The 22,550-nt window shown below is 37.6% G+C and overlaps 1 protein-coding gene across 4 annotated transcripts in view; it reads right to left on the bottom strand.

The window, feature by feature from the left end:
* NCOA3 (nuclear receptor coactivator 3) overlaps window positions 1–22,550 on the bottom strand; it is a 66,332-nt gene that overhangs the window by 16,791 nt on the left and 26,991 nt on the right. For all 4 annotated transcript variants that reach the window (XM_065691150.1, XM_065691151.1, XM_065691152.1 and 1 more), the window contains exons 2-10: window positions 15,543–15,618; window positions 7,708–7,815; window positions 5,231–5,403; window positions 4,772–4,872; window positions 3,659–3,833; window positions 2,925–3,113; window positions 2,583–2,684; window positions 1,665–1,805; window positions 369–516 (exon numbers count right to left, since the gene is read on the bottom strand). In XM_065691150.1, coding sequence (XP_065547222.1) covers window positions 369–516; window positions 1,665–1,805; window positions 2,583–2,684; window positions 2,925–3,113; window positions 3,659–3,833; window positions 4,772–4,872; window positions 5,231–5,403; window positions 7,708–7,805 — 1,127 coding nt within the window. In that variant the 5' untranslated portion in view covers window positions 7,806–7,815; window positions 15,543–15,618. The remainder of the gene's footprint in view (window positions 1–368; window positions 517–1,664; window positions 1,806–2,582; window positions 2,685–2,924; window positions 3,114–3,658; window positions 3,834–4,771; window positions 4,873–5,230; window positions 5,404–7,707; window positions 7,816–15,542; window positions 15,619–22,550) is intronic.

Here is a 22,550-nt window from a genome sequence, read left to right as displayed (position 1 = left end):
AGGGGTTCTGTTGCCTTTTTAATTGGTCTGCACTTAAAAAGAGTAAGATAAAGCACCTAACTGAGCATTTCTTTTTTCAGTGTTTCATCATTATAAATGTTAACCCAAAAGAATAATGAATACATAACACAGGCTCCATGTAAGTACTGAGGAAAAACCTCTCTTTGACTGTGACTTTCTGCCACACAGTTAAGATGGCGTGTCAGTGTTAGGGTGACATTTATTTGTACGCTATGCAGCTCTGCTTCCCGAGTTACTCCCCCCTCTGCTTGAGTCTTAATCAGGTAAAATATTTTTGTATCTTCAAGGTCAGATACGTTTTAAAAAGCTATGATACTTAAATGACAAAGAGATAGTACTGATTTCACCTTTGAAGAAAGTGGGTAGAGACAAATCCATGGCGGTCATTAGTTACGGGATTTCGAAATAGTTTACTCTTTGTCTGTGCTGTCACTATAGTGCCATCCGCTAAAGAAAACCGATACAATGGTGTTTCAGCATGACCTTGTGTGTAAGCTGCAAAGGAAACACACAAATACAGTTCACATTTTAAAAAGCAGTAATTACTACTATGCACTCTGCAGACTGATTAACACAATCTTGTGAAGATATACTAAATAAGAAATAATTAACCAGACACGCCCAAGAGAGATACTCAGAAAAAGCAAGTATTCCACGTTTTCTCCTAAATTTGGAGAGGAAAGATAAAAGCAAACAAGATTATTTTGCTGCTGCAGTAAACTGTGCTCAGCATGCCCAGCACAAAAAGTTCAGCATTTGTTAACACACTCCCAAGGGCCAGCTTAGAAGGTTTCCATGGCTTCTCCTTGAGAAAGTACTTAAGTTTAAAAGTTTTAGTTTATTAAAAAAAAAAAATGTGGAAAGTATTGCTTTTAATCTGACCTCCAAATTTCAGATTAATTTAGGGTTTATTTAATCAGATAAATTGAAGAACCTCCAATGGAATGGAAACTCCACTTTCTGCCAGTATGAGTTTCTCTTTATTTAATATCCCCTCTCCTTGAATTACTTTGTGAATCCTTCAAAAGTATCACAGATCAGAAAACTTTAAAAACATCATCTTTCTTACTGAAGACAGTGGCTGTACTTCACTTTATCTATGAAGGTTATCAAATTAGCATTACAAAATACATAACACTGGAACACCAGATGTATTTTGAACCCTTGTGTCTTGAATAAGAAAAAGGCTGTTATCATATTCTTTAACACAACTGTTATCACTTTTGTGAGCTATCCTTTAAGAAAAGAAAGAATGAATTAAAATAAAATCAAACTAATGTTAAACAAGAATACCAACTTAAGGGTAATTAAGGATTAGATGCTATTACAGAAGTATAGCTGTCACTGTCATTGTTACATGCAGCTGTAGAAAAACAACTTGCTTCAGCCTCTCAGATCATGTATCTGATATTTTACATGATAATTATCCGTAGAGACACGTTAGAAAAACAAGTAACTTTCACTAGAATTCCAACTTCTCAAGAGGACATCCTCCCTCAGCTGGTAAATATGAGTCACAGAAATTAACACAAAAAATATATGTAAAAAGAGAACACAGGCAGAACATAGCACTTTTGTTTAGCAGAAAAAAATGCAAGCACAAGGAGCAGCAGTACAACCAAACACTCCAAACGTATCTTCACCTTCATGGTAGTGGCGTTTGTTTGACCAAGACTGTCCATCATTATGGCACAGGAACCTCTGAATACACCTACGGATTATATCTTCAAAGCCAGGTCTCATGGAAGACCGCAATGAGTTTGTATCAATGTTGACAAGTTTGCCTGAAACAGGAAAGAAAATACACACATTAAACTCCTTATGTCTACACCAATCCTTTTGTATGAATGTGGTATGCTTCAGAAGGCTCCAATTTCACCATTTTAATTGTTCATGAGCCAAACACCACATCTTGAATGTGCAGAAGTTACACTTACGGATTACCTGCCATATGAGAATATGATGCTGCTTGTTAAAACATTAATATTCAAAGGGATTTAGAGTAAGAGGAAGTTAATCACCCATAGGTTAATGCCAGAGCTTTAGAAAACAGTAGCTTTAGTGTCTGGTTACAAGGCACCCAAAGGATGCATACAGTAAGATTTTTGAAAATCCTCACCAACTACATCCACAAATGAACATCAATAAACACTACCTGGCATCTGAAAAAGCCCCATCTACAATATATTCTTTCACTTTAAACTGCATAAAACACTTTGAACATTAACTCATGCACTGTACAAAAATAAAAGCATTCAGTTATGACTTAAAATATTTCTTACGTGTAAACGAAAGCACAATGACAACCATTTCAAACACTGCCAAGTTAACACACAAGCAATGCTTTGTACCAAGCTGCCAAATAATAGCATGCTAGCACACAGACAGAAAACGTGTCCCACTGCAACATGGTGTATTGCAAAAAACAGTGGGAGTTCTCAGTCCAAACTCTGATAGTCACTACAGATATGCAATTCATTAGCATACTCAATTTCTTTAAAAAAAGAGCATACGGACAAAACCAGATGCCTTCCTACCTTCATCTTGGGTGTATTTCTCACCTGAAAGATCATGTCTTGTAATAAAGCTCTCTGGGTTTGTTGGAAACACCCTTTCTGCAGTTGTGATACGACGCGCCACACAAATCATACAGGACTGCAAATCTGTATTTAAAAAAGAACGTTTCTTCTTTCATTTCTCTCCTGGTTTATTCTATTAAAGCATCCAATAATATAGCTGAAGTGTCCTTTATTTTTAAAATGGAAGTATGGGTAATGAGAACTCAAGTTTTTGCATTCTATTCCTGCTTACATAAAAATGGATTGCAGATTTTGTAACACAACAAATACCAAAAAGCTTCACTCAAAGATTTTTGTGCACATTGATTCCATAAAATTTCCTACCTTCCCCCTCTTCCATCATAGCTCTTGGCTGAGATAAAGCAAAACACTGCATTGTTTCATATCTTTGACGTACGTCCTGGTGGCTGCCCACATCTTCCAAAAGATCATGAGAGGTTTTCATCATCATTCGGCAATTGAAGGTATGACTCTTCTGTCTAGGTGTTTCATTGGTCCAAGCAACTCCATTAACTTCAAAGAACACAAAGAATTTATAAAGATTTTCAGATGAAATAATTTTATAACTGACTTTTCTTAATCTAGATACCTTCCTAGATTAGAGAGATTAAAGACTATTTTAAGATGCTTTCTCAATACATCAGTTTAATACCTTGGTATAAAATAGTAGTATCAGGAACAAAATAAAAAACCCTCTTCCCCTTAAATGACAATTTCAGTCCCTTGAAGAAGAGCTGAAAAGTCATTCACATATTTGCAAAACAAGCAGTTCCTTCAGCTAGTCTTGTGGCATTAGGAAATATATTCCTTTAGTACCCTTGGTTTAAGTTACAGGTAAATAAACTGCAAAGGCTAAAGTACAGCATGGATTTCCAGCACATTTATTTCTGGCGGTATCCTGTAGTAAGACAACAGTAATATTTTTCAATATTAATATATTTTTGTAGTCAAATATTCTTAGTACAAGTTATTTGCTCTGAAAGGTTATCCATTATTTTTTCTTCTCCAGTTGTTTTCAAAACAGCCTAGTAACAGCGTAGTAAGTCAGCTTTTATTACCTGAAGATTTAGGCAAGTTTTTAAGGAAGTCCTTCCGGTCCTCTTCATGCAAGATACCATAGACACTTGTATTAACCAAATCTTCTTGTTTGTATTGCAGATACTGTGTGACGTTTTCTGACACAAACACTATATTCCCATCTCGATTTACAACAAACAGGAAGCCATCTAATGCCTAAATATTAACATGACAACATAACATATAAGACACACCACCTAATTCTGAACATCGTTTAGTTTAGAAACTATGTGGGTGATAAACATCAAGCTGCAATACATGCAATTCTTTCCAAGGGCTGAGCAGAAGTTCAAATTTTTTTTCTCTGAGGAAAATTGTGTCTGGTAAAGAATGATTTCAATATTAAAAATTAACTTGCTCATTCGTTATTCCATTGAGCTCTTTCACAGCCTTCTTGTTTCATTCTTGCTTTATTTGAACACCAGATAATGAATCTGTAACAATATTTCAATAGCTGGCAAATTGAAACAGGAAGAAATTCAGTAGAAAGAAGTAGCGAGACATGAGCATGAAGGCATTTCCACCAGTGAGTGACGAGATAAGAGAAGAGAGTCTATGTAAAACAATTAAGTTTCAAAAGTGCTTTTTAATGGATATTGGGATTGGTTTTCTAGGCACAAAGAAAACATCTGCTCTGTACCTTTTTTTTTTTTTTTTTTAGTTATTCTGATGTTATTTTCGTTGATGGCAACATTTGTTTAAAACGTGACATAATTTAGAAACACAAACCCCAATAGACATCACAAACCTCTAGTCTTTGCAAATCCTCATAATACCTATCCCCCCCAAAAAAGCTAAATACTCTTTGTATTACTAAGCACTGCTTTAGTAGTAATTTGCTAATGATTGCTGGAGAAAGTAAAACACAAGAACATGAGAAGAAGACAAATGCTCTTCTTCTCTTTCCTTCTACAGAGAATTTCAGCAAAATTTAGAAAAAATGATAGATTTTATTCCCGATGCTTCAGTCACAGTTCGGTATAGTAGTTGTATACTATTATATTCCTATAGGATTGCAGGCCTTACTGTAATATTTTCACCTGCCTTAAATATCTGTTTCCATGCAAATTTACTAGGGCCTAATTTGTACTTGCCTGTAATAAAAGAGGTCCTAATGAATCCTTATCAATAACTCCTTGACCCGTAGAAGATACATCAGCTTTCTGAACATCATCATCGTTAGAAACTGCTTTTCCTGAAACCCAAAAGACGCATTTCACATGAAGAGCACATTTTAGTATTACAAGCCAGGTTCTAGAAAGCGTGTGAGTGAAGGCAACAACAAAAACACAACCCATGAATAAGAGAGGAGGTCTCACATATAGTGAGTTGCTTAAGACTAGAAAAATTGTTGTAGAGTCAATATTCCCAATGAGAAAATGATGCTAAATACTTATTTAAACAGAAAATTATGTAAGACATATTAAAGGTCTAGTTTAAGTCAACATATGAAGATATTCTCAGTTACATGCTATGGTAAAATCACTTGTTGCTTTGGAAAAGGAATCACAAGAAAGCTAAATTATTTATTTTGGCTTAGAAGGGAATTGTACCTTGTTCTTTTATCTGTCGAATCTGTCTCACAGTTTCTTTTAAAATAGCACATTTGTCTGGTTTAACATTGAAATTGTCAATGTCACTCAGATTAGCAGATATGAGTTCAGCCAGTTCTTCAATGTATTTGCTTTCCTGCTCGCGCCGACGCTTCTCACCACTGCAGGTCAGGCTAGGAATCAAAAACATCATTTCGTGTACTGACATACCAGCATATAATATACAAAAGCTGCACTCACTCTGTAAACTTTAATATACTTTATGTAACACCTACCTACATAAACTTAGGTAGTAGTCACTCTTCCAAACAACGTAAATCTGAAGGGGGGGGTGGGGAGGTGTTTTGTTACATTGTTGATTGGGTTTTGTGTTTGAGGTTTTCTTTAAAGAATTTTAAGTACCAATTTATCATCAGAGGATGTGAGAAAAAGCTACTCATCCATAAAATCCCCTTGTGATTACTCTATCATCAAATTTAATGAAAACATCAATTCCCTGTTCTAAAATTCTAACAGTCATACAGAAAGTGTATTTTAACCTTCAAAGTCACTTTAGATTTGTTTATAATTTATTAAATGAAATAGGATTTTAACATTCTTGGTTTGGTCATAATGAGATGACAAGATGACTACAGAAGGTGATACCTCAGAGGTTTCTAGGCACTGGGTCAAAAATGCCATCTCAACATCCAAGAAAAGCAGAATCCCAGACAACCTAATGTTGCTGGATGAAGTCTCTCTGAAATCCATTTTCCTACACAGGTTAATGTGCTGAGTAAAGACACTATCTGCAGCCTAAATCAACAGAGAGAACAGTGTCACACACAGACTATGCCAAGAGTAGGAGCAGGAGAACTCAGGAGAAAGGAAAGAGGCAAAAATGGGCACACTAAGGGAATCAAAAAAGCATTAATATTCTTTGAGAAGAAACCAAGTGAAAGAGTTAGGGCAGTATGGATGGACCAATACTGGAGAAAACAAATACATGACAAAGCAGGGGCTTGAACAACTGAGAAAGCTTATGAAGGGTGACAACCTGAAAACCAGAATTCCTGAACAGACACTGGAGAAAGAGCAATTGGAATAAAAGGCATTCACAAAGACACACTGGGATAACAGTGGGAGAATCTGAGGACCTCATACATGGTCTGTTGCATGATGGAGGTAATAAGCATGGGACACTGAGGACATATATGGAAGGGAGAAATATGAGTACACATGACGCATGGTATTTGGTGAATCTGAAGACAAATTTAAGAGGTTAATACTCTGTGAGAACAAGAACTTGAAACGATAGCATGTGGAGGAAAGCAATAAGGTTGAAGGGGGACAGAAAACTGAGTCCTTTGGATAACAATTTCTGACAGAGAGGAGTGAGGGTGTCATGATTTAAGCCCAGCCAGTAACTCAGAACCACACAGCCACTTGCTCACTCCCCTCTTCTTTCCTCCTACTCCCAGAGGAATGGGGAGGAGAATCAAAAGAACGTAAATCCCGCAGGTTAAGAACAATCCAGTAACTAAGGTATAACACAAAAGCACTACTACTACCACCAATAATAATAATGATAAGGGAAATAACAAGGGGAGAGAATATAAAACTAATAGGGGAAAAGAAAAAGAAAACAATAAACATAAGTGATGCACAATGCAATTGCTCACCACCCGCCGACCCAGCCAGACCCAAGCAGCGATCTCGGCCTTCTGGGTAACTCCCCCCAGTTTATATACTGGGCATGACGTGCTGTGATATGAAATATCTCTTTGGCTAGTTTGGGTCAGCTGTCCTGTCCCTGCTTCCTCCCAGCTTCCCCTCCTCCCTGGCAGAGCATGAGACTGAAAAAGTCCTTGATCGGAGTAAGCATTACTTAGCAACAACTAAAAACATCGGTGTGTTATCAGCACTGTTCTCAGACTAAAGTTGAAAACACAGCACGGCACCAGCTACTAAGGAGGAAAAAAATGACTGCTACTGCTGAACCCAGGACAAAGGGGCAGAAAGACAGCACAGAATTCCAAAACTTCAGAGGAAGTTGAAAAGAACTAATCTGGAGAAATTGAAGTTAAAAAAAGCTCAAACTACTGTGGTATGCTGTACTGACCACAACCACCTGAAAGGAGGTAACTTGAAGTAAACTGGTAATTACTCAATCACCAGATAGAAGATTCTGCCTTCGACATTTCTATGAAGCAAGAAGTTTTTCTTCTTTTGCCTTGCGACCACAACTTCAAACAGTGATTCCTTACAGGCTCACCCTATCAGGATTTCCACAAGAGTCTAATTATACAGCAGAGTTCAGCTTTGGCATATCTATACATAATAGTAAAGCTGTGTGTTTACTACAGAACTTAGCCTAGAGCATTTTTCAGCTGAACAAAATTATTAGTTAGAATTTATTCTAAATTGCAAAAAAAACCCTGAAAATTATTTTTTAAAAGCTTAATTAAAAAAAAAGAAAAAGGTCTATATACACCTACCTTGCACCTGGTGTATCACAAGGTAATGGCTTGCGCTTCCTTGACTCATTGGTCAAGCTATCCAAGGAGTTTTCTCCTAATCCACTCATCTTGACCATGCATCAGCAACTAAAAGCAGTAAGATAAAAATTGTGAATGCACCTCTCAAAACACCAATTCCAAAGGCAGAGAACTTTCCTGAATAAGTTACTTTATCAGATTTATAAGGATTTTTACTGGAAACCCATAAACCTTTATACTATTGAAAATACTTGGTTACTGTTTTTTAAAACTCCATTTTGCATTTTGCCAAAACGAGGTTTAAAAAGGTTTACATCAATGTAAGCAAAAAACAGTGTAAAAAATGCATTTAATTTGATTCTGAGATGTTTAGAATTTTGCTCCATCATACTGGGACCACTGTATAGTTCAAAGTTGTCTGAAAATATAAACATTCTCAGTGGTTTAATATTTGTTTAGATAACTTGAAAAGAAAATGGTTCCTTAATATGTTATGCCAAAATGCAGTTAAATACTAAGGATGAAGCTAGACACCATTAAAGAAAAGGGCAAGTGATAATCTTAAGGTAATGACAAATGGATGACCAGAATACTGAAAATAGAGAAATGTTGAATAAAATTTCCTTTTTTGTATGCTCCCTTCTTCTCTTCGGGTGATCTAACCACTGCAGCCACAGCTCCTTGACATCCTTTGAAAAAAAAATCAGGGGGCTTAAAGGATTTTCATGCCTCGCTCAGCATAAAGCTGACAGATTACTGTTACCATCTCTAGCTCAACAGGTTACTACAGTCTTAACTTCATGTCTCTTGCTAAACCTTCTAAAACATTTCCCTAAAGCCTTGAGGACAAGGCAAGCAAAGCCTTCAGAACTCTTTCAAATCTACTGCTTCTGCAGCAAAGATTGGGCCATAACCCAATAAAATAATAGGTTACTTGTGTTAAAGTCTAGGTATGTTAAACAAGCCTGGGAGACGATATATCAATAACACTGATCTCCACTCACTCCCAAGAGGAAAAAGGAACACAACCACAGAGGCAACAGCTATACCAGATCCTGCTATGCTGCAATCAACAACATGCTGAGGGAGGAAAACAACTTTGTAATGGATTTATGCTATTTATATAGTCAGAGTATTTTAGAACATAATTAGAAACAAAATGATTCTAATAATTTGTATTTGGTTTTCTGTACCAAAATGACAAGACACACCTGGGCAGCTAGAAGTTTAGCATCATTTCATCTTTTCAACAGAAATTGCCAAATTAAATGTACATTTCATTTGCCCTGTTTAGGCAGGGATGCAGTCTAGTCCAGCCTGCAGTTCTTTACCCCATACAGCAATAGCAGTAACTGATCCTAAACATTCAGGCAAGACAGTTATAAATTTTAACTGGGGAGAAACTTTTCCATAACATATAACCCAGGTACTAATAAGTCTTTCGGGGCGGGGGGGAGGAAGAGCTCTTTATGGATCTCTACCACTACTACAGTTACTCAAAAAAGAAAAATCCCTTGAAGTTGGTGATCACATATCACAAGGACAAAGAACTGATAGACGCACTTTCGCCTAAATGAAGTTTACATTATGATATCAGAGGCTGGTCGCCAACTGACTCAAAGCATGTCTGCGGAAAAAGACCTGGCCACCCTGGTGAGCAAGAACTTAGTTAAACTCAAGCCAGCAGTGTACGTTTGCAGCAAAGAAAACCAACCCTCAGGAAGGCACCTAACCAACTGCTTCCGGGACAAGACATCTGAAGAAGAGAAGTGTGTGTATTACTTCTGATGTACTGACCTTGACTGACTGGATTTTTTTGCTTACTGGCTTTTTATGACAAAAAAATATAATACTGCTTGAGTTCTTTCTGAAGTCTAAACTGAAAGGGCAAAGACACACAAGAACATATTTGCATGAAGCAGCATGGGAGCTGCTTGCAATAGCTGATGCTGTTATTGCAGGGTGTCTGCAGGTGGGGAATTTAAAAGGCCATTCTTATAGCAGTACAACCTTTGAAAGCTAGACAGGACAGAGGAGTGCTGCCACACTGAGGAGTACACATTGGATTACCCTGGCACATGTACAAAGCTCAGAAGTAAACTGGCATCTCTTTAAAGCACGAGCTCTCCCTGCAGCTAAGGAAATGTTATGATACTTGACATAAAATTGTATTCATAACCAGTCCTCACCAAATTGACAGACATCAGGAGAGAAAAGATAGTATACTTTGTACATCACAAAGGATGGACATGGATTTGACATGGACAGTGAGATTGAGTGTGCCCTCAGCAAGTTTGCTGATGACACCAAACTGCGTGGTCCGGTTGATATGCTGGAGGGAAGGGACGCCATAAAGAGGGACCTTGACATGCTTGTGAGGTGGGCTGATGCCAACCTTACGAAGCTCAACCACGACAAGTGCAAGGTCCTACACCTGGGTCGGAGCAATCCCAGGCACAGCTACAGACTGGGCAAAGAAGAGATTCAGAGCAGCCCTGCGGAGAAGGACTTGGGGGTGCTGGTCAATGAGAAAATGAACATGAGCTGCCTGCAGTGTGTGCTCGCAGCCCAGAAAGCCAACCGTATCCTGGGCTGCATCAAAAGGAGTGTGACCAGCAGGTCCAAGGAGGTGATCCTGCCCCTCTACTCTGCTCTTGTGAGGCCTCACCTGGAGCATTGTGTGCAGTTCTGGTGTCCTCAACATAAAAAGGACATGGAACTGCTGGAACAAGTCCAGAGGAGGGCCACGAGGGTGATCAGGGGACTGGAGCACCTCCCGTATGAAGACAGGCTGAGGAAGTTGGGGATGTTCAGCCTGGAGAAGAGAAGGCTGCGTGGAGACCTCAGAGCAGCCTTCCAGTACCTGAAGGGGGCCTATAGGGATGCTGGGGAGGGACTCTTCATCAGGGACTGTAGTGACAGGACAAGGGGTACAGGGTTAAAACTGAAACAGGGGGAGTTTAGATTGGATGTAAGGAGGAAGTTCTTTCCTGTTAGGGTGGTGAGACACTGGAATGGGTTGCCCAGGGAGGTTGTGAGTGCTCCATCCCTGGCAGTGTTCAAGGCCAGGTTGGATGAAGCCTTGGGTGGCATGGTTTAGTGTGAGGTGTCCCTGCCCATGGCAGGGGGGTTGGAACTAGATGATCTTGAGGTGCTTTCCAACCCTAACTATTCTATGATTCTATGATCACAATAAAATCAAAAACAACAGTGAAACATAACCTTGCATTTGAAATAAACAATTCCAAAAGATGCCCAACTCTGAAACTGAAGTCAAGGACTGCACAGGCATGGATGAGAAATTTGGTTTATATCTAAATATTTGACACAAAACCTGGATGCCATGGAGGGATTATACAAAACCCAGTATACAGAGAGACCATATATTCCTCCATACATTTACAGCAGCCCACCTCAGGTGAAGATCAAGAAAAATACATTTGTTATGCCACTAGATGACAGTGTAGCACTGAGCAACCGCGGAGACTGCATTTTTCTACAATTAAGCGGCGGAATGAAAAACTACTCATCTGAACAAATAAGCAGTTCCAAAACCAGATAACACAAACAGGCTATGATCATGCGAAAAGCAGCTGATTATCTGAAGCTCCCAGAACATATGACTCATAAGGTCTGTGCCTACAGAGCTCGCAGCTAAGGCTGAGTCCTGGAGTCATTCTGTAGGTGACACACGCACACTCCAGGGACTGGTGCCTCCCTCCCTGGAACTGCATTCACAAGCAGAGCACAGAGCTGCAGGGTTAAGAACCACTGCGGAAAAAGAAAGAGCTTAAAATATAAGGCTTAAGGATAGCTCAGGAAGGGTGTGGGCACACCAAGTTCATCAGAAGCCAGCAGTAAATTCTATTTAAGAGAAGGAAAGATTTAAAATACATTAAATAGTTGAAAATTTGAGCTAGGAGACAGACATTTCAGGGGAATGTAATTACACAGGTAACAGGGCTGCATTAAATGATTTAGAATGAAATGTCATTTCTGGTTTAAACATCCACCTCTACTGACAGATAACTCACAATATGATTAAATAGAAAAACAAATTACTACATTTTGTCTCAGAGACATGATACCTATCAGAGAATGCAACCCTGCTTCTATTTAAGAAAATCTTGCAATGCCTAAATATAGAAGCTTGGAGAAGGAAGGAAAAATAAGGTAATATGTGTAGGCTATTTCCCTACTATTACACCCAAATAACTTGTGATAGTTTATTCAGGCCTGAAGCTGCAGAGTCCCTGTACATGTATTTTTCTTTCCCTAAGAGTATCATTACAGCCTGGGCAGAGATGTAGTGCCTAGAACAACTCTCTAACTGTTTAGCTAAGGAAATTACAGAAGCTGCTTCCCCATACGGATGGATTTACAGTACAAATTGCTAACAGTCAAACTAATTTCCCTCCTACAGGAAATACTCACAAAAGAAGTTATTATTCAGTGAGTTAATAATGAAAGAAATCACCAGTTAGAAAGTACCAGGTGTTACATTTATTCATTCAATATAAACCTATAATTTCTAGTGAGCTAAGAAGTTTTTCCAAAAAGAAATCTATTTTGGGGGTATTTTCATAGAATCAGAATGGTTTGTGTTGGAAGGGACCTTAAAGCTCATCCAGTTCCAACCCCCACCAAGGGCAGGGACGCCTTCCACTACAGCAGGTTGCTCCAAGCCCCGTCCAACCTGGCCTTGAGCACTGTCAGGGATAGGGTAGCCACAGCTTCCCGGGGTACCCTGTGCCAGCGCCTCAGCACCCTCACAGGGAAGAAATTCTGTCTAAGAGCTCATCTCAATCTCCCCTCTGTCAGGTTAAAGCCGTTCCCTTCATCCTGTCCCTACAGGCCCTTGTAAAGAGTCCCTCTTCAGATTTTCTTGTAGGCCCTTTTAGGCAGTGGAAGCTACTTTAAGGTCTCCCCTGAGCCTTCTTTTCTCCAGGCTGAACAAGCCCAGCTCTCTCAGCCAGTCTCCGTAGGAGAGGTGCTCCAGCCCTTTGAGCATCATTTTCCTGAAGCTAATCATTATTTCAGAAGACAGCTCTAAATCCCTGCTTTCTAAAGTTTAAATTTTCATGCACTTTTACTACTACTAGAGGCAAAAAAGTTCAATACAGCCATCTTTGTAAACTTATTTTCTGAGCCAAGAGGAAATTGCATTATTTCTGGCTCAATGAACCTATAATGCTGACTCCTCTGCTAGTTACACTGCACAGTATTATCTACCTAAGCAAAGCATTTTTTCGGAGAAAAGAATTACACAGTGAAATTTTATCTACTGTATAATTAAAATACATGCAAAACCTAGCTGAATTTGACTCAATAACTCAATTATTACATAAACCCAGCCAAATATAAGAAATCGTGTTAAATTTTAAATAATTATGATGACACTATTATAAGCCTGTCAATATGCACTACTATGTATTTTTTAATGAAATTTGTATACAAGTACTTGCTTAAATGCAGAAAGCTACAGCAGATTGATTACATAGAAGGATAAAGAAATGCAGAATAGAAATTCTATCCAGTGATAAACAACTAGATTTATGGAAAATTGATCTGTTCCTACTTCATATCATTTATAGAGAGAATTTCTTGGGACTGCCAAATTTTAAGGCCAGGTAGGGAACAGTACTGTGTCTGCTAGTCTGATGACTTCAGCATGAGCACCTACTTTTAATTTCTAAATTAAACTGTCCATGTTGCTCCACTGTATTGGAATCTGTGGTTATTTTCACTAAGCAGTTAATAAAATAAAAGCATTTTATCCTACTTTCCACTTAGCTATTGAAGAGATGACACAAAGCCACCTTCTGTTCTGCCCAATACAGTTGTTCAGAAGTTATTTGAAAAACAAAGTCCTGTCTCTTGCCAAATAACTTAGACAGGTATATATCTGTATGAAACAGAGAATCTTAAAGTCGAACAGAAGCAAATATGTCCAGAGCCCTCCAAAGTTTATACTCAACACAAGTTTGAGAAGAACCAAGATGATGCAAGACATGGTTCAAAGTTCCAGACTTTCAGGATTATTTGCCAACACCGAGTACTTGTTTCTGCATTACTACTTGAGTTCATTTACAACCCAAATTTTCCCAAACTTTCTCACTTATCAAAAATGGGAAACAAGAAAACAAAAAATAACAAAGACCTTTTTGCTCATCAGCATGTGCATTGAAAAAACATTTGTAATTATTAATAAGGTGCACATCTACATCCTTTGCAACATACTTTAATACTGTTCACAGGTCAGGGCTATTCATTTTTACTGAAAAATATAGATGGATTGTTAAAAAGGTACCGAGTTTTGCACATGAAACAAGTTCTAGTAATTATTGTGACAATATATGTACAGCCTTCCAAACAAAGACCTAGAATTTAAAAGAATAATCAGCATTTAGGACTAGTATTTTGCAACCTGTCAGCATTTTGATATTTTGACAGGCTACAAATAAATGAATGAAATTGGCTTCTACAGTTCTGTCCTGGACTACCAAGAAAATGATGTATATGCTGACAATACAGCAGGTTTGAAATTGGGAAAGCTCCTAAACCATTTCCTAGACAGCACTCAAATAAAAAAGACATTGAGAAATACTAAGCACAGTAAGCAAAAAGTTTTAGCTTGGTATTATAGTTTCTTCCCTGGTCTTACCTCATCCTCTCACTAACTGGAAAGCTACTAACTTAACAGCACCCACTGGACCACTTTGTGGTAGTTCGTCTTTCAAAGCACTGGTTTCCTTCTCAAACTCAAGCATTATCCTTTTGTGTGTGTGTTCTCAGTAGCTGCAGCTGAAAGACCTATTCACCAAACAGGACATGACAACTGGGAAGGGTTTGTCCTAACAGGGGCCCAAAAATACAAACAATTGGATGCTTCAGATTTATTTTTATGTTTGTTTAGCTGCAATTGTTGACCACACACACACACAAAAACCCAAACCCCACAAAGCACAGCTATACAATACTAACTTAAAACATACCCAAACTATTTGGAAAAAAAAAAAAAAAGTATTATTTCCATAAAAACAGTTTTAGTACTTCTCTGGTCCCATGAAGCCATCAACTTTTTCCTATACCAAACACATGTATTTAAATTTTGCATGCTTGGAAGCTCATCTGTCTAAGCCAATTTCTTGTTTGAAAAATTTGCTAGGGAAAAAGTCTAAGCTGGTTCTTAGTGTTCCACAGAATAAACCAATTATGAAGAATTCAATCAAATCAGTCCTTTCCAATGAATCATGAGGATGGTCTGGATTTTTTTTTTAATTGTATGTAATGTCAAAATGCTAAATATAACTCTGCTTTCTAAAAACCAAGAGATGAGTCACAATTTTTTACGACGCAAACTCTAATGGAATAGCTGGTTTATGCTAAGAGAAGCTCCAAATATTTAAATCTCACTTGACATAAATAAAACTAGAGGAAATTCCATTCAGCAATTCTGTGTTCTTAATGAAAACTTGTTGTTTCAAGCTTATATTTCCCTCAAATACACATATATAGGAAGTATGAGAGCTTTCCAGTGGAACTTCTGATTCACAATATTCTTGGAACTGTGCAAAGATTCCAATTGTTACAAGTCTGACAACAGAAACAACTGATGTTCCCAGCTACGCAAACAGGATTCCGCAAGAAAACAAACTTAGAAAACTCACTTTATGACAGTAGGGAAGCAAAGGGGTGGGGAGGGTGGTTTCCTTTTTTCCTCTTTTTAAGAGCATTCCTCATATACTTGCATGTACAATTTGTAAACTATAACTCTAAAAATGATAATGCAATAACTACCCAGGTACATATAGGTCAATTATGAAATCACTTACTTGTCCTTAGCAAACATTCAAGCACAGAGTATTTTTCAAAGGACCTTCAGAATCAGAAGTCATTTTAAGTCACATCCTGAAAAACAAAAAAGGCTTTATTAAAAAAGAAAAAAAAAAAGCTCGCTTGAATTTTTTCATCTAATAGTAATAAACTTACCAAAAAGTAAGCACGCAATAGTGAGCTATTCTAATGTCAAATGACTTTAAAACTCACAATCACTGCAACTAACTGCCATCTTGGCTATCTGCTAAACAGCTCAAAAGTCTTAATATCACAAATGTCACAGGTAAGCTGGATCTCCTTTCACAACTGAATATATTTAAACGTAATAATTTTTTTTTTTTTAATTTTGGAAGAAATAATGAAACTGCTGTAGATGGCTGATTTTAGTAAATTTTAAGTCTTAATATAAAAGCTGCAGCCCCAAATTAACTTTTTGTAAAATTACGACTGGCATGTAAAACTTCAGTGTGTAGCCACTATGTCAGCCTGTGCACACTGCCTGGTACATAACTACCACCTGAGAACAGCAAATTGATTTCAGAGCTATGAACACTCAGGTTTCTGTGTGAAATTGTAGGAATGATTAATCCACATTATCATGCATTTTATACAAGGTATGATTAAGTGTACTAATTAGTGGGATTCTGGGTCTCTATAGAGAATTACAGTAACTTAGGAAAAGTTTTAAACAACAGCTGTGTGATTGAATTGATTTACTGAAAACTGCTTAAAGCAGTACGTAAAGCAGGGGCTATTGAAGCTAATTAGAAAAATAAATTCCTCTTGGGAATTATTTATGAGCCATTCACATGTAAGCACACACCATAGTCCTATCCAAAATCAAGAGTTTCCAAATTGATACTTTTACCCAGACTACTTAATAGGTAATCACCAGCAGGCAGGTAAATGAGTTTTATTCAAGTACCACATTTCTTAAGAAATTAAACTGAAGCTTTTCGTATCAACTGGTTGCATGTGCATTCATCTGCTGGTTTAACCATCCCTCTGACAATACTGATTGTAGCTTTATTTATACCAACTGGAATTACCAATTAGAAGGTTGATTGACAACGTGGTCACGTAAAAGTAAGCATCAAGAGTAAATTGTCTCCTAATTAAAGACTTCTATAACACCATTTTATGCTAAATCAACCTCTGCTAATCATGGAAACCAGAACAAAAGCACACACAAGGAAAAACAGAAGGAAAAAAATAAAGAAAGAAAGATTTAAGACATATTATGATGCAGTATCAGAAACATTTGGATACCACAAAAAAATTAAATCCTTCAGCTGTTCATTTCTGTAAAAATGCTAAACCAGACTTACACTACACTCAGTGATAGCTTCCTATCTAGCTATGGTCTTATGGCCAAACAACAGCTATTTTCTGAAATCTCCACTGGAGAGAATGCATTAAACAAAAAGGTTATAAATCACATTCACTGTCTTGTGTGCAAGCTTTTCCATCAAATTTCTACAACAGCTTGGTAAACTGAATAAACAAAAGCCATTAAACAGAATCACAAATCAGTCTCACTGAGAAATTGACCCAAGTAGGAGAAATTAATATCACAAAATCTCTTAAAGGTGGAAGATTCAACATCCACAAGTATCAAAAGGATTCTGTATGACTGGAAATGCAAGGGTAAAGAGAAGGACCCTGAAAATGTGTTAAACTGAAGACTGCATAAAAAGCTTGACACTATATAAATTAGTTTTAGAATATTCCCTTCATATTCCTCTCAAATAAATATTAATTCAATGGATGTCAATATCTGAGCTGTTTAAACAGATGGAATTCAACTTCCCAAAGAAGTACTGCAGTAAAGTAACTAAAAGCTAACCTTCTGAACAATCTGAAGGCTCTTAATGGGTTAGAAAAGGGTTAGCAAAGGCACCTAGAGTACCATTTCACTCATCTGGTCTGGACAAATGCTGCAGAGCCCCATCCTATGAGAACTGTCAATTTGCTGTGCAACCCAGACAGTCACTGTGAATTGTGTTTCACAGAGCAGGATGAAATTAAACCAACCTGAAGGAGAGATGAAAACCCTACCAGCAAACCATAAAGACAAAATACAATATAGCAAAATTTTGCCATATATCAAAAGTAAATTTGACCTCAAGTTACTACCACTATAAATAAAACAGGTTATTAAAATTTTATAATCTAGTAAGTCATTACATTGTTATCATCTACTAGCAGAGGTTGGCCAGAGAAGCTGATGACTTTCCCATGCCTGGAAGTGTTCAAGGCCAGGCTGGACAGGGCTTGGAGCAGCCTGGTCTAGAGGAAGGTGTCCCGGCCCATGGCAGGAGGTTGGAACTGGATGAGCTTTAAGATCCCTTCCGACCCAAACTTAGACGAAAAAATAAAATACATCCCTCTTTTTCAATACTACTTAGTCTTTTCTTGCTAATGAAAGCTGTATATTTTATGTACTGGAAATCGGACCACTCAACTCAGTTATCCCTACTCTAAACCTACTACATGCCTCCTCTTCCGAGTACAGAGGTAACAGCCAACTCCTTAAACTTTTTAATACATAAAACATTTTACTTCAACATTGTTTCTGTTCTGCTTCACATGAATTAGTTCAGGTTATTACAGTGCCTATTAGGAGTATCAGAGTGATATTAGAGTATCAAAGCACAGCCATGCACCAAGTGACTGCCAGTCTCGGTATTCTTCTAAAAGCTCAGCATCTAGGGCTGTAGGAGCAGCTTCTCCATCAGCTCTCACTGCCCCAGTACCACTTTCAACATGTGAACATACTATTTCCTGTCTAAAACCTGCTCAACCAAAAAAACATGAGTGCTCAAACAAAAACATTGTTTGATAGGCTCTCATCTCAATAAGCTCAACACAGTGACCTTCAACTTACTTCCCCACCTTCAGAATAAGCTGCAGAGATACTCTGTTTACACCAAAGAGAAACTGGGCATCCAGCAGAGCCTGGCTACCAAATTTAATTTTCATTATTACACACAGTCCAGTTTTCAATTCAATTTTTAAAACACATACAAGAAGGAACATTACATTAGAACATGGATGGGACAGCTAAGTGACAAGGCGTATTATTGCCTGTGGCACAGGCAACAACAACAATATGACAGAGAGCTAAGGCTGCACCGTTCTTAAGGTTAAAAATATGCATATTTTATATTCATAGTCAAATGTGCCAGATATGGCAAACACAATGGTTAATTTTGAAAGAAGATGTGACAAGGACAGTCTCTGTAATCCTCTTTAAATGTTTCAGAAGTAATTAATGAGCCTGTTTAAGAAAGAAATCAAATACACTTCCAACTACAGCACATAAAACCAACATATTTTCAAACCTCTAGCAGAGGGAAAAATTGCGGCAGATAAAATGCCAATGAGCTTTAAATACAGCTTTGTGAATCTGTAAGTACAAACTACTGAAACAGCTAAAGAGACTCAAGTACACTGAGTTAACAGAGGTTTTGGTGTACTGTAACTATTCTGTACTGGAAAGTCTTATCATTTAAGATTAAAGCAGCTATACTTACATTAGGAAGCAAACAGCAAATTATACTGATATATCACTATCCTAATCTAGTGCTTCCATCAGTACAATCACTAAAAGTACCCTTCCAAAATATACGTGTTTGATCATTCTCTGCTCTTTTTTCCCCACACCCCCCCCAGCCAAAAAGGTCATTTAGAAGATAATAAATAACTGCCTTGGAGGCTTCACTGAGTCAGGGCTGTTAGTTAAAAATAAAAAAACTAAACCTCTCGTAGCCAGTGAAGCACACACCTTGTTGCAACATGTTAAATAATCTTAACTCGGCACACATCCTTTTTGTATTAAACCTTCTGTCTTAGGGAGACTATAATTCCTCAAGCCTTGTCAGGTTTCATTTACCAATTCCCCTGCAGTGTTTAGTAAGCACTATGCACTCCTGAGCTATTTTTCAGACATGACAATTAACTTGAGCCTTGTTCACTTTGCATATATTAATATGATAGGACTCTTTCAGTTAAAGGATGGTCAGAGGCACACACTCAGAGTGCATCTCCTGTTCCTCTGATAAATAATGTGTGTGTTCTATTTCTCAAGTGTCATTACTTGTTAATTTGTTTCCTATACGTCCGTGTTTCTAGTCACAGCAATAGATACAGGACCCTGCTATAACAAATAAAATGAAAGAGAAAAGGGGGGCTCCAGTGAGCTCACTTATAAAAAAAGACTAGTCTCTATGCTTACACCTCCACCATGTACTGCTGAACACTTGTAAAAATTTCTCACCCATCAGCTTCCGCACCAAGCCCTGTGGTAAGGTGGTTTCTGCGTTTCATCACAGGTCCAAAGACACGTGAGCCACGTTTTAGACTCAGAACAACTGCCGCTCTCGTAACTCAGCTGTGAAAAGCCAACTTCTTTGGCTAGACATGTTTGTCAGGATACAGCTCTTGTAAGTGAAAGGCAACTGGGCATGATGCAGCCACACCACCTACTTGCATGAGGCTGGCAGCAAGAATTTGCATGCTCTAAAACAGCAGGCCAAAATAATACTGAAGAGGGTTTCAATCTTAATTTATCCCCAAGCCATGGCACTGGAAGAGGTAATTCGGGCTTTCAATATTGCTGCTAGCTTCAGTTGAGTGGTTTTAGAATATATTTAGAATGTTTTTAACATAGGTAAATCCTTATAGACTTGTATTGGAAGAGTTAATAACAGCTATTTAAAAAATTTAAGATTTAATAAATACATATAGAAAAGAAATCCTAAGCTCAAACACCACAAAGCAAGAAATAGGATGTGATGTCTGGGCTACTATAATGGGACTTGATAACTACTGAACTGGTAAGACAGCACAGGCTACCACCATTCTTTTCTGGACCTCCAGACATTTTAACAGCAGAAGATACTCAGGCAAATTAATAGTTGACTCAAATACACATGGTCTACTTAGGTGTTATATTAATATTTAATGCAGTTCTGAAAGTGGAAAACACTTCTTCCCACCATCCTTTCAAGAAACAGTGGGTGCTATGGAAAGAGACTGTACTGTGACCAGTGCACAAACCTCTCTACTACTACTAACAGCAACTAAATTCTAAAGAAAAAAATGGGTATCTACATGTGTTCCATTTGCAAGACAAAATACCCCTGCCAGAGCTCACAAGAGAATATCAACATCATTGAAGAATCACTTTCCAGCTCTATACACAACTAATTCATAAGTGTTTCCATGCCAATTAACACGACATAATCCACAAGTTAGTAAGAAGAATGCATGCTGTAGAACGTGTCTCTACATATTACAATGTCAGCTTCATTAGGAAGTAAGCTTGAATTTATTCACATAGTTTGCTGAAATGGAATTATGTAGTCCTAAATTATTTAAAGATCAGTCCAAAGTACAAAATCTCTCTAAATTAGAAAAGGACATCAACCAAGAGCCTGAGAACATGGAACTATCAGTTTGACCATAAATATCAGAACACATTATTTATGTTTTTTTAATCACTTCTAACTTCAGCTTACCTGAGGAAAGGTTGTTTCATGCCTTATCAATATATGAATTCGATTCTTACACAATTTTGAGACATTACAATAATGTAACTACCTTTCCAGTACAAACTTTAATCACTGTCATTATAAAGTCCAATGCAAAGGGATGATTGGCAAAAACTAAGTAAAAAATCATATCAAATGCAAAAGCAAAGCAGTAACTGTTAGTAGATACTTGATGGGATTCACAGCACAACTTATAAAATTGGGACAACTCTTTTATGGGGAAAAAAAAAAAAATCACCCAACATCTATGGGGTGTTGTTTTCTTGTAGAACAGAGCAGCTCCTGGAAGGTAACAGGGCGACAGAGACACTGTCCAACGTGATCTGATAAAGACACAAGAGCTCTTACCTTAATTTAACAATGACTAAGAAATTAGTTTTCTTTTACAATGGAGGAAGCAACTTCCGAAATATAGCTTCAATACAGTAAGAATTCAATTGGTAAGTTTCAGTAGCAACAACTACCATTTTCCTTGAGGTAGCTGTACACTGACACTTAAAAAGCAGGGAGTACTTACAAAGTTATTGGTGAAAACAGGAAATTTAACCAACTAAACTGAGATTGTTTCACTGAATACACATGGATGGTTCTCCAAGTCAACAAGTTCATTCCTTTTCCTGAAGCTCTAAATGTGCCATCAGAAGTCTGTTGTTCTTCTGTGAGACTCTGAATGGGTTCATGTACATTTTCATATATTATATGCATGCAATATTTTGTTCTGACATTCTACTCTACCAAGGTCTCAGGGCAGCAAAGACTGCTTGTTTGATGTCGAGAGTGAGAGAACTTAAACACAACTATATTACTACAATTAGCATTAACTCATTTAGGGCTATGGCATTGTTAGAATCAGAGCCTATCATGCCAAAATCTTTCTCATTTTACAGAGATGACTATTTTATATAAACCATGCTTATAATGTGAACAGTATTCCAAAGCAGCAGTTAAAAATTAGGCAAAGTATCAGCAATTTCCTTGCAAAAGCCTGTCCACTGCAGGCTTAAATTTAGAGACAGAAGTCATTTCACATTTGGTTCAATACCTCTAACAATACCAAGATGCCTTCAGACAAAGGGAAAAAATGACTGGTTTTGACAGAATGAAACATTTACTGTAGACACTATCAGTTTCTGACACCTGATCTCCATCAAGCAGATGCCAAGCTTAATACCAGCTTTTGAACTTCTGAAAGCAATACTCAGAAAAGCATTCAAAACAGACTAATTTTTTTTGCATTTTACAGCTATTACTAGTAATGGATGCTCACCCCCAGTATTTCCAGCCTTTGAATTGTGTATGTGAATTGGAAGTATTCACCAATTCAGTAGGTACAGAGACTGGCTATTAAGAAAACTGCTTATCTGAAGGAGTACGTTTTCAAGTGTCAAGCTGCAGAGCAAAAATATTTTTAATTAGAATTGCACAGTTGAAAAAGCACTTTAACCACTC

This window comes from Lathamus discolor, chromosome 11 (assembly GCF_037157495.1).
Source record: "Lathamus discolor isolate bLatDis1 chromosome 11, bLatDis1.hap1, whole genome shotgun sequence".
Lineage (NCBI taxonomy): Eukaryota > Metazoa > Chordata > Aves > Psittaciformes > Psittacidae > Lathamus > Lathamus discolor.
Note: the sequence above shows the minus strand (reverse complement) of the source record. Positions and strands in the feature narration are given on the sequence as shown.